We start from the raw sequence: 13,016 nt of genomic DNA, 5'->3' as shown, positions 1-13,016 counted from the left end.
CTGGCAGTGGCTGTATTGTGAAAGAATTTTACTCATCTGCTTCGGCGCACGTGTCTACCTTGAGTTTAGAATAACCTAAGGGCGCGTGTGATCAATGAATACGTAAAGTCGGGATCGAATTAATCGCAGGTGTAAGCAAGATGCCGGTAGAAACTACAGCGAGTGCATAAAGGTATACGCAACAATAGTCGCACATAAAACCAACGGTAAATTTCGCATTCAACCGAACGAGCCCCTGCATTCTTTACTGAGTATGGCATGCAATAGTCACCAGTAGCTCAGGTTTTTTGAGTCATTTCTGCAAAAATATTTTGTCAAATTTTATAAGAGCTTTGGGGAACGCTCTAAAATTAAGAGATTCCCCATACCGATTGCCTGAAAGCACTTTCTTTTTTCTTCTTCCTTTCTTTTTCTTTCTCTTTTTAATGCTGCGTCTTGGATCTCACAGTGTATTTCATGAAGCTTCCGAACAAACTAATCCACCTTAATGCAGTGTAAATACTCCCTTTAAACTTAAGCTTCCTGAAATGTTTTAGTATATGGCTAGCCTGGAAGCCTTTCATGTACAGCTTGCTTGCACGAGACTTTTATTTGAATGGTACTCTGCAACACTTTTTATTTGAGAGCATAATGATTTTTGAGTGGACAGCTGTCAAATGTGCTCATGAGGTTGTAAAAAAAATCCTTCTTTGCTAGAATGAGTTTAGAGGTTCATGCATGAGTTCCCTGAGCAAGGTTATTGATATTGGGTTGTTTGCATGCTATGCTCGCATAAAAGTGTGCCGCTACTGGCCGCACTTTAATCGCGCTCTCTGGAGGATAGCACAAACCTCTCAGTTTTATGCTGAATGAGTGTGCACTTGTCTGCTTTCGACTGAGTCGTGAACAATGCTGCCATGCATGGTCACACCCCACCTTAGTGTTCAACCTGCCTTTTAATGCAGCTCTTGCTGCTGAATGTTGCCATCTGCTTCCATTGCATACGTTTGGGAAGCTGGCTATGTCAACGTTGCCTTGTGCTGCAGCAGTGAGGGTAGGAAAATTCTGCAGTACTTTGTTTTTGGCCATAAACACTATACTTATCTTCATAGCATGTTTTCGTGCGGCTGGTGATGCAAGGAATGCTTTCTCGTATACAGCAGTGAGGATGGGCAAGTATACTAAAAAGTTTGAGTTCTTGACCCTGAACGCAAAATGTAATATCATAACGTGTTGTATTGGTGGCCGTGCCAGCAATGACTTGATTCACAACTCCAAGAGCCACTCACGCAGGTGACAGAAACAGAGAGGGCCAAAGTGCATATAGTAGACAGCAGGGGAGGGTTTATCTGAAATTTTACACAGGATAACCATTCTGAACATCTTTTTCTCAATGAAAAAAGTCCAAGAAATAAATGTTTAAAATGTGACTGCCCCTCTCCATAAATCCATCCTTTGTAGCATGGCAACATAGCATGTTTCACATATCCACAGATCTAGTATTGTGCATAATATATATTACCGTAGCTTTTCAGACTTCTAGAAGTTTAGGAGTACCCAGTGGCTGCAGTATAAGTTTCACGGTGTTGTGCATCATTTCAATGCCGTGTTTCATGTTTAATGTGCAGAGCTGCAGCTGTACGCACCGCTTTTCGCTACTTGATGAAATACTAGCTTCTAATGCAACTGCGTAGTAGCACACTTTACTCGTGATGACAACACATAAAATGAATGTTGATCTATTGTACGTAATGATCAAATGCATCAAATTATTTTTCTTCAACGTAACCACAGACATCAATGAAATTCAGCGCACATGTGGGTCCTCATTTCACTAAGTATTTTTACCCCAAAAAACACAATCACAGGACATGGGCACAATAAACACGTGAGAAAAGGCCTCTTAATTCAGTTAGAGCTTCGCCTTTTTCGCACTTCTTGACTATGACATCAGATAAACCGGTCTAAGCATAGCGCGCGACCAGAAACACAGACTTGGCCACGATATGAAAGAATACACTTGAGCCCGGTACGTCCCAGAAGCTAGAGCTCGCTAGACGCTTCAAACGTTACACGCTTGAAACGGGCGGGTAATAAAGTTTCTGCAAAGTGAGCGCAGCTGCACGCTTCCTTTAAAATATCGCCCTCCGCCCATGTCATGGCCCCCGCCGCTCACACAAGCGCAATTGCGAAAAACGAAAATGACAGTTAAACTAACACCAGTGACGCTCACTGGAGCGTTGCAAGAACACGCCTAATAGCAACGAGGATTCACTGCCGATGGAAACGGGAGCGCGAATGGTACACGCACACTGCACGCACAGGACGTGAAACGTCCGCACAATACGCCGACGACCTCTCTAGCGCACGCCGTATTGAATCACTGGTGAAAGAACAGCGCGAGTGCTCCATAGAGAAACATACTTACGTAAGTATGTTTCTCTATGAGTGCTCCAGCGGTAGTCTCCCGACGGCTCCGAGCAGTGACGCAGTAGACGAAATGCCCGTGCGATCGCGTGGTCGCCGAGCACGTTGAAATCAATGCACGCAACAACGAGAGTTTTGCGAATTCCACCTGAGATATGAGTGAACGGCGCCAACGTCAGCCTGTGAGCACGATCAAAAACAAACTCGAGCAGTTGAGAAAAGTACGCCTACGCCGCACCGCAAATGCTACGCCGCGACCGTCTGCTACCACCCGGTTTCAAAAGCAGCAACTACGACGCCGTTGCTAAACTGCCCGGACTAGATGGCCTCCCGATCGCGAAAAAACCACGTGATTTCCTCCACACTTTTCTCCCATGGTGTTGTGTGGAAAGGGCCTCGCCTCTCTTTTTCCTTCCTCCATGATAGGAATGTTGTTAAGGAGCGCGCCCTCCCCTAGATGGGCGAGGAGGGTCGCTGCTGCGGCGAGATGGTTCGGACAGGCGAAGCGCGGGCGATTGAAAGAGCATACAAAAGCGCGTCTGCTCACTTCTGACCTCGCTTCGGCGAGCGCGGCTTCGGCCGCTTATCTGATTTTTTCAGCAGCGTCCGCTCCGGCGGACGCAGTTGTTGCTGCGACGCGCGTCTTTTCCTGCCTTTTTTCTCTTTCCTCTGATCTCTTACCTCTCCTCTATCTGCACGTTGGCAGCGGTGGTGGCTTGGCTAGAGCCAGTAGCAGGTCCGTGCAATTTCCTTTTCATCCTTCTCTCAGTCACAACAACCCCTGACGAGTTGTTGTTGTGACTGAGGGAAGGATGAAAAGGAAATTGCACGGGCCTGCTACTGGCTCCACCCGAGCCACCACCGCTGCCATCGTGCAGACAGAGGAGAGTAAAGAGATCAGAGGAAAGAGAAAAAGGAAAGAAAAGACGCGCGTCGCAGCAACAACTGCGTCCGCTGGAGCGGACGCCGCTCAAAAAACAGATAAGCAGCCGAAGCCGCGCTCGCCGAAGCGAGAACAGATGTTGTTGTTGTGACTGAGAGAAGGATGAAGAGGAAATTGCACGGGCCTGCTACTGGCTCGAGCCAAGCCACCACCGCTGCCACGTGCAAATAGAGGAGAGTTAAAAGATCAGAGGAAAGAGAAAAAGGAAAGAAAAGACGCGCGTCGCAGCAACAACTGCGTCCGCCGGAGCGGACGCTGCTCAAAAAGAAGCGGCCGAAGCCGCGCTCGCCGAAGCGAGAACAGATACTCCTCGCGGCCGAAGCCGCCTGGCGAGAATGTTGTTGTTGTTGTTGTGACTGAGAGAAGGATGAAGAGGAAATTGCACGGGCCTGCTACTGGCTCGAGCCAAGCCACCACCGCTGCCACGTGCAGATAGAGGAGAGTCAAAGATCAGAGGAAAGACAAAAAGGAAAGAAAAGACGCGCGTCGCAGCAACAACCGCGTCCGCCGGAGCGGACGCTGCTCAAAAAAGAAGCGACCGAAGCCGCGCTCGCCGAAGCGAGAACAGATACTCCCACTCACTTTTCCTGGCGAGAACAGATGCAGCGGTTGACTATTTATACACGGCACGCTGGTTGATGACGGTGGCGGTGCGTCTTGCTTGTCGCAGCGCGGTGGCAGCGCGCTTTCATGGTCCAACGGCGCGAAGTTCAAAGTGGTAGGACAATGACCGGCTGAGTGAGTGAGTAGAAACTTTATTAAGGCGAAAGCCTTTAATGTCTCATCGTTGTAAGCAGCAGTTGTCGACAGAGAATGTCACGCTTTTCAGTTGGTCGAAACGGTCGTGACGTCACAGTGCGCCAAATTCAAACGGGGCCAATTGTAATTTGGCTAGTAACCATGCAACCAATTGAAGGGACCATATAGTGATGCTCCAAGCAAGTGGGACTGAGCTTAGTTAATTGCTTAATTATCCAATTATCCTAATTAACTTCTCTAGTCAGGCCATATAAATAAATAAAACCTAGTAAGAAATTGGTCGAGCTCGGGAATCGAACTCCGGTCTTCGGAGTGCGAGACGAGCATGCTATCCACTCCACCATGCCACCTCGATGGTTTGGAATGAACAAAGGCACGTCTAGTGAATACGGTGTCTTCGCTCACTGCCATCCTCCTCCCTTCCCTTCCGGCGAGGTTTAGGTGTCCACCGAGATATGATAGAGAAATACATTTCCTTTCCTCAAAATCCAATTTACCGACGAGCGAGGCGTAGAACCGAATGGGCGATGGCGTTCTCCCTGGCAGCGTTGCAAGACGCTTTCGCGTTCCACTCTTAGAGGCGAAGCTTAACATCTTCACCACACATCAGTGACCACACTTTAGGTCAAAAAAGTACACCCCCCCCCCCCCCCCTGAATTTTGACGGGTGTCCACCGAGATATGTGAGACAGTTACTTCGTAATTTTCTTTCCTCAAATACAATTTTCATTTTCTTCATTACGGGCCATCTTCGTCTTTCTTCTTTCACTCCCACTTCCTCCGTTCCTCTACGGTGCGGTTCAGGTGTCCACCGAAATGACAGAGATTTACTGCGCCATTTCCTTTCCTCAAAAACCGTTGCGTTGAAATGGCAAGGCATCGCGCCGAACGGGTGGTGGCGTTCCGTGGACTCCCTGGCAGCGCTACAACACGCTGTCGCGTTCCACTCCTAAAGGCGAAGCTTAAGCTTAATTAGCAGTTAATTAGTATTCAGGCATTAAACAGTAATTAACCATTAATTAGTGATTTGTCATCACTTAGTAATTAGTACTCAATTACATGTGACGCCACCAGTGCCACAGAAGCACTGAAAGTGGTGCGGAAAACGCTTTCGCCTCTACGCACTTTAGAGAGTCAAAGTGCCCGCTGAATTTTTGATTTCTTAAGTTTCGCTTGCAGTGGAGGTCGTCTTCAGGTCTTGAGGTCGCCTCCTTAGCCTTGGGTGGGCCCCTAGTCCGGGGCTCCACTGAGTCTGGCCACCTCGCTTGCGTATGCTATGAGTGCCCTTTGGGCCTCTAGCTCGCAGCTGGTGAGCCGGCTCTCCCATTGCTCCGCACTTGGTGTGTCTTGTTTGTGAAACGATATGTTTCTATTGCATTCCCATGTTATGTGGTATAGTGTTGGCCTCGCTTCGCACCAAGGGCATGTGACGCGGTATTACGTTTGGAACATCTTGCTTATAATAAGGCAGTAATTACTCATTGGCATTCACTCAAACTTGACCAACATCTTGCTTAGTATGTATAAATTTGGGAAGGAGCCTGTTTGTAATTTCCGCCATTTTGCGGCTTCTTCCTTGCTTAGCTCTTTGTGTGGTGGGGGATATTTGTATCTCAGACCCCTGTATAGACTTAGTGTTTCAGAATACCCAGCCCCTCGGTCGGTCCAGAGCTCCTCCGGGTCTTGTGACTCCCCTGCTCGAATGGTAAATCCTCGAGCTAGTTCGTCCGCCCTTTCGTTGCCCCAGACCCCCGCGTGGCCCGGTATCCAAATTATATTGTGCTTTTCTCTCCTCAACGAGGGGGTACCCTCGTTGAGGATCCTGAGCGCCGTTTTGCCTATCCTACCCTTTGTGTAGTTTCGGCACGCTTCCTGTGAGTCTGTTAGGATATTCAGAGATCTTCCCCTCCTATCCCCTTCCTTCACTGCTAGGGCTATCGCTATCTCCTCCGCCTCTGTTACGTTTGATGCCCTGGCTGTTAGGCTCGTTATGTGTTCTCCCTGGTGGTTAACGACTACTGCCGCCATCCTGTTTCTATGTTCGCCGTAGTACGGGGAGGCATCGGTATATACCGTGCTGTCTCGATGTCCTATCGTTTTCTCGTAGTGCTCTGCCCTAGCTTTCCTTCTACTGGCATGGAGATTTGGGTCCATGTTGCGGGGTATGGGTTGTATGCTTATGTTACTTCTTAATGTATCTGGTATGTCTGCCCTGTTACTCTGGTGGTTCTCCGTCTCCGGACCCAACCTCGTCAGAAGTGCTCTTCCGGTTTTTGTGTCGCTGAGTCTTCGGACTTGCGCTTTAACTTGGCATTCACTCAGCTCCTCGAATGTGTTGCTGAGCCCCGACTGCATTTGTTTCTCGTTGGGCGTGTTCCTTGGTAGATGTAGTGCTGTCTTGTATGCTTTGCGGAGGATTGTTTCTGCTTGCTCCCTTTCGGCTTTGGTTGTTGCGTGGTATGGTAGTGAGTATGTCACCCGGCTGGCTATCAGGCTGTTCACCAGTCTGATTGTGTCTTCCTCCTTTATGCCGTGTCTTTTGCTGGCTACTCTGCTTATCATTCGGCCTACTTGCTCCGCCGCTTTGCTTAGCAGGCTGAGTGTGTGGCTGCATTTCCTGCTGCTTTGTAGCCACATGCCGAGTATTCTTATCATTCTTCGTTCCGGTATATTCTGCCTTTCCAGTTTCACCTCGAGGCTGGCTTCCGTGGAGTGCCTTCCTACTCTGAGGAGTTCGGACTTCTCCGTAGAGCATTTTAGTCCCCTTTTCTTCGTGTATTCTTCGATGCAGGTGGCTGCCGCTTGTAGCGCCTCCTGCTTACTTCCCAGCGAGCCGTCGTTGGTCCATATGGTTATGTCGTCCGCATACATTGCGTGTCTAATCCCTTGTATTTGGCTAAGTTCTCTGGCTAGGATGATCATTGCTATATTGAAGAGCACTGGTGATATCACCGAGCCTTGCGGGGTTCATTTGCATGGTGTTTGGAAGACTTCGCTTCGCAGGTCTCCCAAGCCCACCGTTGCCGTTCTGTTCGTGAGGAAGCTTCTCACGTAGTTGTGCGTTTTCTCTCCGCAGTCGGTGGTGTTGATGCCTTCCATGATTGCCGCGTGGGATACGTTGTCGAAAGCCCCTTTGATGTCGACAGCCAAGACTACGTTTTCCCCTTTGCTTGGCATTGTTTCTAGGACTTCTTCCTTCAGTTGTAGTAACACGTCTTGTGTCGATAGGAAGCTGAACATGGTGCTGGGGTACCATCCTCCGTCTTCTAGGTGTCTGTATTCTTTTGGTGATTATCCTCTCGAACAGCTTGCCTAGGCACGATGTTAGCGAGATTGGTCTGAGATTTTCTACCTGCAGTTTCTTGCCTGGTTTGGGTATCATGACGACCTCCGCATGCTTCTATTCTTCCGGAACCGTCCCTTCTTCCCAGTGTTTGTTCAGATATTTCGTAAGCTGCTCTATCGCTTCGTCGCTGAGGTTTCTTATCAACGCGTTCGGGATCTTGTCCGCCCCCGCCGCCGTGTTATTTGTTGTTGCCCTTATGGCTTCGATGACCTCTTCCTTCGTTATCGGTCTGTCCATCTACAGGTTTTTCTTTCCCTTGGTATTCTCGCCGGTAGGCCTCCACGTGTTCCTTTCCGTAGCATTTCTCTTTTACTGCCTGGATTAGCTGTTCCTCTGTCCCCTCGTATTGATGAATTCGTCTTTGTATCGACTTGCTGCTTTCCGCTTTGCTCTTTGATGGGTCCATGAGTTTTCTCGGGATTTACCACGTCCTGGCTGTCCCTATGGTGTCGTTCAGTGTTGTACTAAACTGCTGCCACCCTTGTCTAGCCAGTTGTGTTGCATATTCTTCCGCTCGCTCGGTGATTTCTGCTATTTTCTTTTTCAGTTTCCTGTTCAGCTTCTGTTTTTTCCAGCGTTTGGTTAGGCTTCTTCTTGCCTCCCATAGGCCGAGGAGTCTTCTGTCTACCTCTGGTGCCTGTTCCGTGCGGATCACTTCTTTGGTGTGTATGTCTCTAATTTGTTTGAGTTGCTGACTCCATTCTTCTAAAGATGTGATGTCGCCTTTAATTCTTCTGCAGTGGGTACGGAAGGCATCCCAGTCTGTGAATTTTGCTTTGCCGATTTTCCTCCTGATGCTTTCAGCTTCTATGGCCACTCTGATTATATAGTGGTCGCTGCCTAGGTTTTCTTGCGTGTTTTCCCATTCTGCTTGTTTTGTTCCTCTGACGAAGGTTAGGTCGGGACACGTGTCTACGCTTACGCTATTGCCTTGCCTTGTGGGCTGGCTCTCATCCGTGAGTAGCTCGCAGCCTGTGTTTTCTGCTGCTGCGCATATGTTCGCCCTTTTATGTCTTCTCTTTTGCTGCCCCATTGTGGGCTTTTCGCGTTAAAGTCTCCCGCTATAATCAGGGTATTCTGCCCTGCAAGCTTTTTTGCCTCCGCGAAAAGCTTAATAAAGTCACCCCTTGTTTTGGATGGGCTGTATATGTTTATTACGATGGTGCTTTTTGCTTTCCTTTTCCTTTTGGGAATTATCTCGGTTATCACGTGTTCCAACTGCGTATCTGCTATTTCCCCGTGATTTATTGTCGTTATCCTGTCGCTAATGAGTGTCGCTGTTTTCCCGTTTTCGTGGCATTTGTAGCCTCTTAGGGTCGGGATACAATTTGTTTCTTGTAATAATATTAAGTCTGGTGGGGTTCCCCTAGTGCTAATGAATTGCTGCAAGAGCCCCTGCTTACGCCTGTAGCCCCTACAGTTCCATTGCCAAATCTCTAGTTGTTGTCCTCCTGCCATGTTGCTGTGTTGCAGCTACTATTGTTCCCTTGGGTTTGTGTGCCGAACCTGCGCTCGTTGTATAGGCGGTCCCTGGCGTCGTTTACCGTTCTGTGTTCGATTTTTGACGTAGTTGCGGAAGCTCTGATCTTGCAGGGCTATTTTCTGGTTTAACTTCTGCATTTGTTGCTGTATTTGTTGCCGCATTTGTAGCATGTGGGTTTTTAAGTCATCCCCTGTTGTGTTTATCTCCTCCATGTGTTGGGGGTTCTCTATTATTTGTTGCGGGGGTGTCGGTGTTCTCACCGGCGAGAATCCCGTCCTCCGTATCTCCTGTAGTTCTGCAATTAGATCGCTAATTTGTTTTCTTAGCTGTCTGTTTTCTCTCCGCGTTTGCTCCTTCCTTATGTTATTGTTTTCCACTTTCGATTTCTGCTTGTGTATCTGTTGTATTGTTCCCCTCGTGCGGAGCAAAAAGTATTTTGGGAAAGAGCCGCCTCCCCAGCTCACCTTGACTCCGCTGCTTTTCTTTTGCTGCGTCTGCTGTTGGCTGGCCGTGGTTTGGCTCGTCTCGCTCCGTCCCCGGCTCCGGTCCTGGCTGCGGCTGCGTCCCCTGGACTCGCTTCGGTAGTCAGCTCCTGGTCCTCGTTCCGGAACCAGCGTCGTCGTGCGCCTTGGCTGCGGCCGCGCTGCTGCGGACCCCAGGCTCGTAGCTCTCCGATCGATTTCAGTCGCTGTGTCTTGCGCCCGTCATGTGGGGATCCCTTGCACACTAGGCATTTTGGCTCGCATTGGTGTTGCGTCTCCGGGTTTGCTTGGCCGCATTGTCTGCACGCCTTGCTCTCCGGGTTTGGGCACACGTCCGCTCTATGCCCTTGCTGGTAGCAGTTGTTGGTCTGTACGGATGGCACCACATCTCCCCTCCGTAGAGCAGGACTTGCATGGGAAGGATTGGGCCGTCGAAGGTGATGACTGCCGTGCTGGATCTCCCCAGCATTCTTACCGCCAAAATCTTCATTCCCTGCGTTCTTGTCCCCAGGTTTGCTTCTAGCTCTTCGGCTGGGGTTCCCGGGTCTACCCCGTGGATGACCCCTCGTAGCGTTCCCTCTGTCGCCGCCACGTGTGCTGTGACTTGATAGCTTTTTCCTCCGAAGTTAAGTTGCGCTACGCTTCTGATTTGTCGAGCTGCCTCTTCCTTGTCCGTGCTAACAATTATGATGTTTGAACCGTTGCGCAGTCGGATGATAAGGTCTTCCGCCTTGCATCCGTGTCCGGTGGCTGCTACCACAGCTCGCGCCACTTGATCTGTTTGCAGCTCTCTCACTGCTAGTCCCTTCGGCCTCAGGATCACCTTTAAATCTTCCTTCGGTAGGGGAGGGAGCCTCCTCCTCGGTGCTCTCTCCCCCTCTCCTTGTTTGGTTGTGTTTTGCTTGCTGCCTGTGTTCTTCCCTCCGCTTGAGGGGCTCACATCCCCCGCCACGTGGCCTGCAGTCGCTTTCTGGCTCTTGCGTAGTGTCTTCTCCTACCGCCGTGACAAGGCTACTTTCCAGTCCATCACCGAGTCGTTCCTACGACTCTCCTGTGCTGTTGCTGTCGTCAGGGTGCTGCATCCCGGGGTTTGGGTGTTCACCATCGGGCGCTGTGCGTGGGTTCCCCCTCCGGTGACGTCTCGTTGGTCCTCTTCCATTCTTTCTTGGGTTTCTAACGTTCGGTTTGCCAAAAATTCATGTATGGCATGGGTGTCTTGAGTCTGGGCCATCGTTCCGCTGCCTCCGTCGTCCGCCGAGGTTGGGGAGTCCGCGGAGCTTGCCGCCCATGAAGCCTAGTCGCTATGCCTAGCGTTAGGCCTAGCTCTCTCGTCCACGTGGGAAATCTTCGATGCCGGATAAATCCTGAAATATTTGGCCCACCGGTTCGAAAAAGGTGTCCTCGTGGTCCGCTTCTCTTCCTGCGTCATCTCCCACCAAATATTTGGCAGTTCCGTTGAGTTGACCGGGCCAAATTGCCCAAAAACTGCGGAGCGCATGTGACACGCGTCCGCTCTCCTCGATTGCGTCGCAAAACCCCTGACCGGCTGAGAAGAATCCGTGGAAACGGGCAGCTTTTGGCAGCGAGGGTTCTCCTGCAGGCAAATCCAGGCAAAAAGCAGGGAAGTTGCCGTCGATCACGAGCAACTGCGCAAGCAAGTAGAAGGGCTTTAGCACCATCATCGCTGCTGTCCCACGCCCACTGACGAGCGGATGTTGTTGTTGTGACTGAGAGAAGGATGAAAAGGAAATTGCACGGGCCTGCCTACTGACTCGAGCCAAGCTACCACCGCTGCCACGTGCAGATAGAGGAGAGTTAAAATATCAGAGGAAATAAAAAAAAGGAAAGAAAAGACGCGCGTCGCAGCAACAACTGCGTCCGCCGGAGCGGACGCTGCTGAATAAACAGAGAAGCGGCTGAAGCCGCGCTCGCAGAAGCGAGATGCATCGGTTGACTGTTTATACACGGCACGCTGGTTGATGACGGTGGCGGTGCGTCTTGCTTGTCGCAGCGCGGTGGCAGCGCGCTTTCATGGTCCAACGGCGCGAAGTTCAAAGTGGCAGGACAATGACCGGCTGAGAAGAATCCGTGGAAACGGGCAGCATTTGGCAGCGAGGGTTCTCCTCCAGGCAAATCCAGGCAAAAAGCAGGGAAGTTGCAGTCGATCACGAGCAACTGCGCAAGCAAGTAGAAGGGCTTTAGCACCATCATCGCTGCTGTCCCACGCCCACTCTGTGGCTGTCTTCGCTGTCTTCGTCGGTGCCCTGAAAAGACGCTTCACCTCCCATGATGCCTCGTGTGTTGAATCCGCTAGCTTGATTACGTGTGGAATCAGTGTAGCTTAGGGCACATGCTGGCATAATGTTGCTGATGACGTTGATGAAGGAACGTGTCGGAGAGGTTTGGAAGGCCATCACTGACGCGCGGTTGGCTGTCCCTTTTACACAGCCCGGACATTGTCGCTGTCTTCGTCGGTGCCCTGAAAGCACACTTCACCTCCCATGATGCCTCGTGTGTTTAATCCGCTAGCTTGATTACGTGTGGAATCAGTGTAGCTTAGGGCACATGCCGGCATAATGTTGCTGATGACGTTGATGAAGGAACGTGTCGGAGAGGTTTGGAAGGCCATCACTGACGCGCGGTTGGCTGTCCATTTTACACAGCCCGGACATTGTCGCTGTCTTCATCGGTGCCCTGAAAGGACGCTTCACCTCCCGTGATGCCTCGTGTGTTGAATCCGCTAGCTTGATTACGTGTGGAATCAGTGTAGCTTAGGGCACATGCCGGCATAATGTTGCTGATGACGTTGATGAAGGAACGTGTCGGAGAGGTTTGGACGGCCATCACTGACGCGCGGTTGGCTGTCCCTTTTACACAGCCCGGACATTGTCGCTGTCTTCGTCGGTGCCCTGAAAGCACACTTCACCTCCCATGATGCCTCGTGTGTTGAATCCGCTAGCTTGATTACATGTGGAATCAGTGTAGCTTAGGGCACATGCCGGCATAATGTTGCTGATGACGTTGATGAAGGAACGTGTCGGAGAGGTTTGGAAGGCCATCACTGACGCGCGGTTGGCTGTCCCTTTTACACAGCCCGGACATTGTCGCAGTCTTCGTCGGTGCCCTGAAAGCACACTTCACCTCCCATGATGCCTCGTGGGTTGAATCCGCTAGCTTGACTACATGTGGAATCAGTGTAGCTTAGGGTACATGCAGGCATAATGTTGCTGATGACGTTGATGAAGGAACGTGTCGGAGAGGTTTGGAAGGCCATCACTGACGCGCGGTTGGCTGTCCCTTTTACACAGCCCGGACATTGTCACTGTCTTCGTCGGTGCCCTGAAAGGACGATTCACCTCCCATGATGTCTCGTGTGTTGTATCCGCTAGCTTGATTACGTGTGGAATCAGTGTAGCTTAGGGCACATGCCGGCATAATGTTGCTGATGAAGTTGATGAAGGAACGTGTCGGAGAGGTTTGGAAGGCCACCGCTGACGCGCGGTTGGCTGTCCCTTTTACAAGGGTGGAAGAGCGGGCTAGTTGGTAGTTCATCTTGAGGAAAAACACAGCGCACTCCTAAGACACGGACAAAGAAGG

The 13,016-nt window shown here is 50.5% G+C and overlaps 1 protein-coding gene across 1 annotated transcript; it reads right to left on the bottom strand.

The window, feature by feature from the left end:
• Positions 1 to 5,622: 5,622 nt before the first annotated feature.
• Positions 5,623 to 7,251, bottom strand: LOC149345449 (uncharacterized). The gene is given in 2 exon segments (XM_089542753.1): positions 5,623 to 5,709; positions 5,711 to 7,251. Coding segments are annotated over 2 exon segments (1,407 nt in total). The 5' UTR covers positions 7,031 to 7,251.
• Positions 7,252 to 13,016: the final 5,765 nt, after the last annotated feature.

The sequence above is a fragment of the Amblyomma mixtum genome, chromosome 5 (assembly GCF_055824585.1).
Source record: "Amblyomma mixtum isolate Tamu chromosome 5, ASM5582458v1, whole genome shotgun sequence".
In the NCBI taxonomy this organism is placed as follows: Eukaryota; Metazoa; Arthropoda; class Arachnida; order Ixodida; family Ixodidae; genus Amblyomma; species Amblyomma mixtum.
The sequence above is the reverse complement of the archived record's forward strand: the minus strand, read 5'-3'. Positions and strand labels throughout refer to the sequence as shown.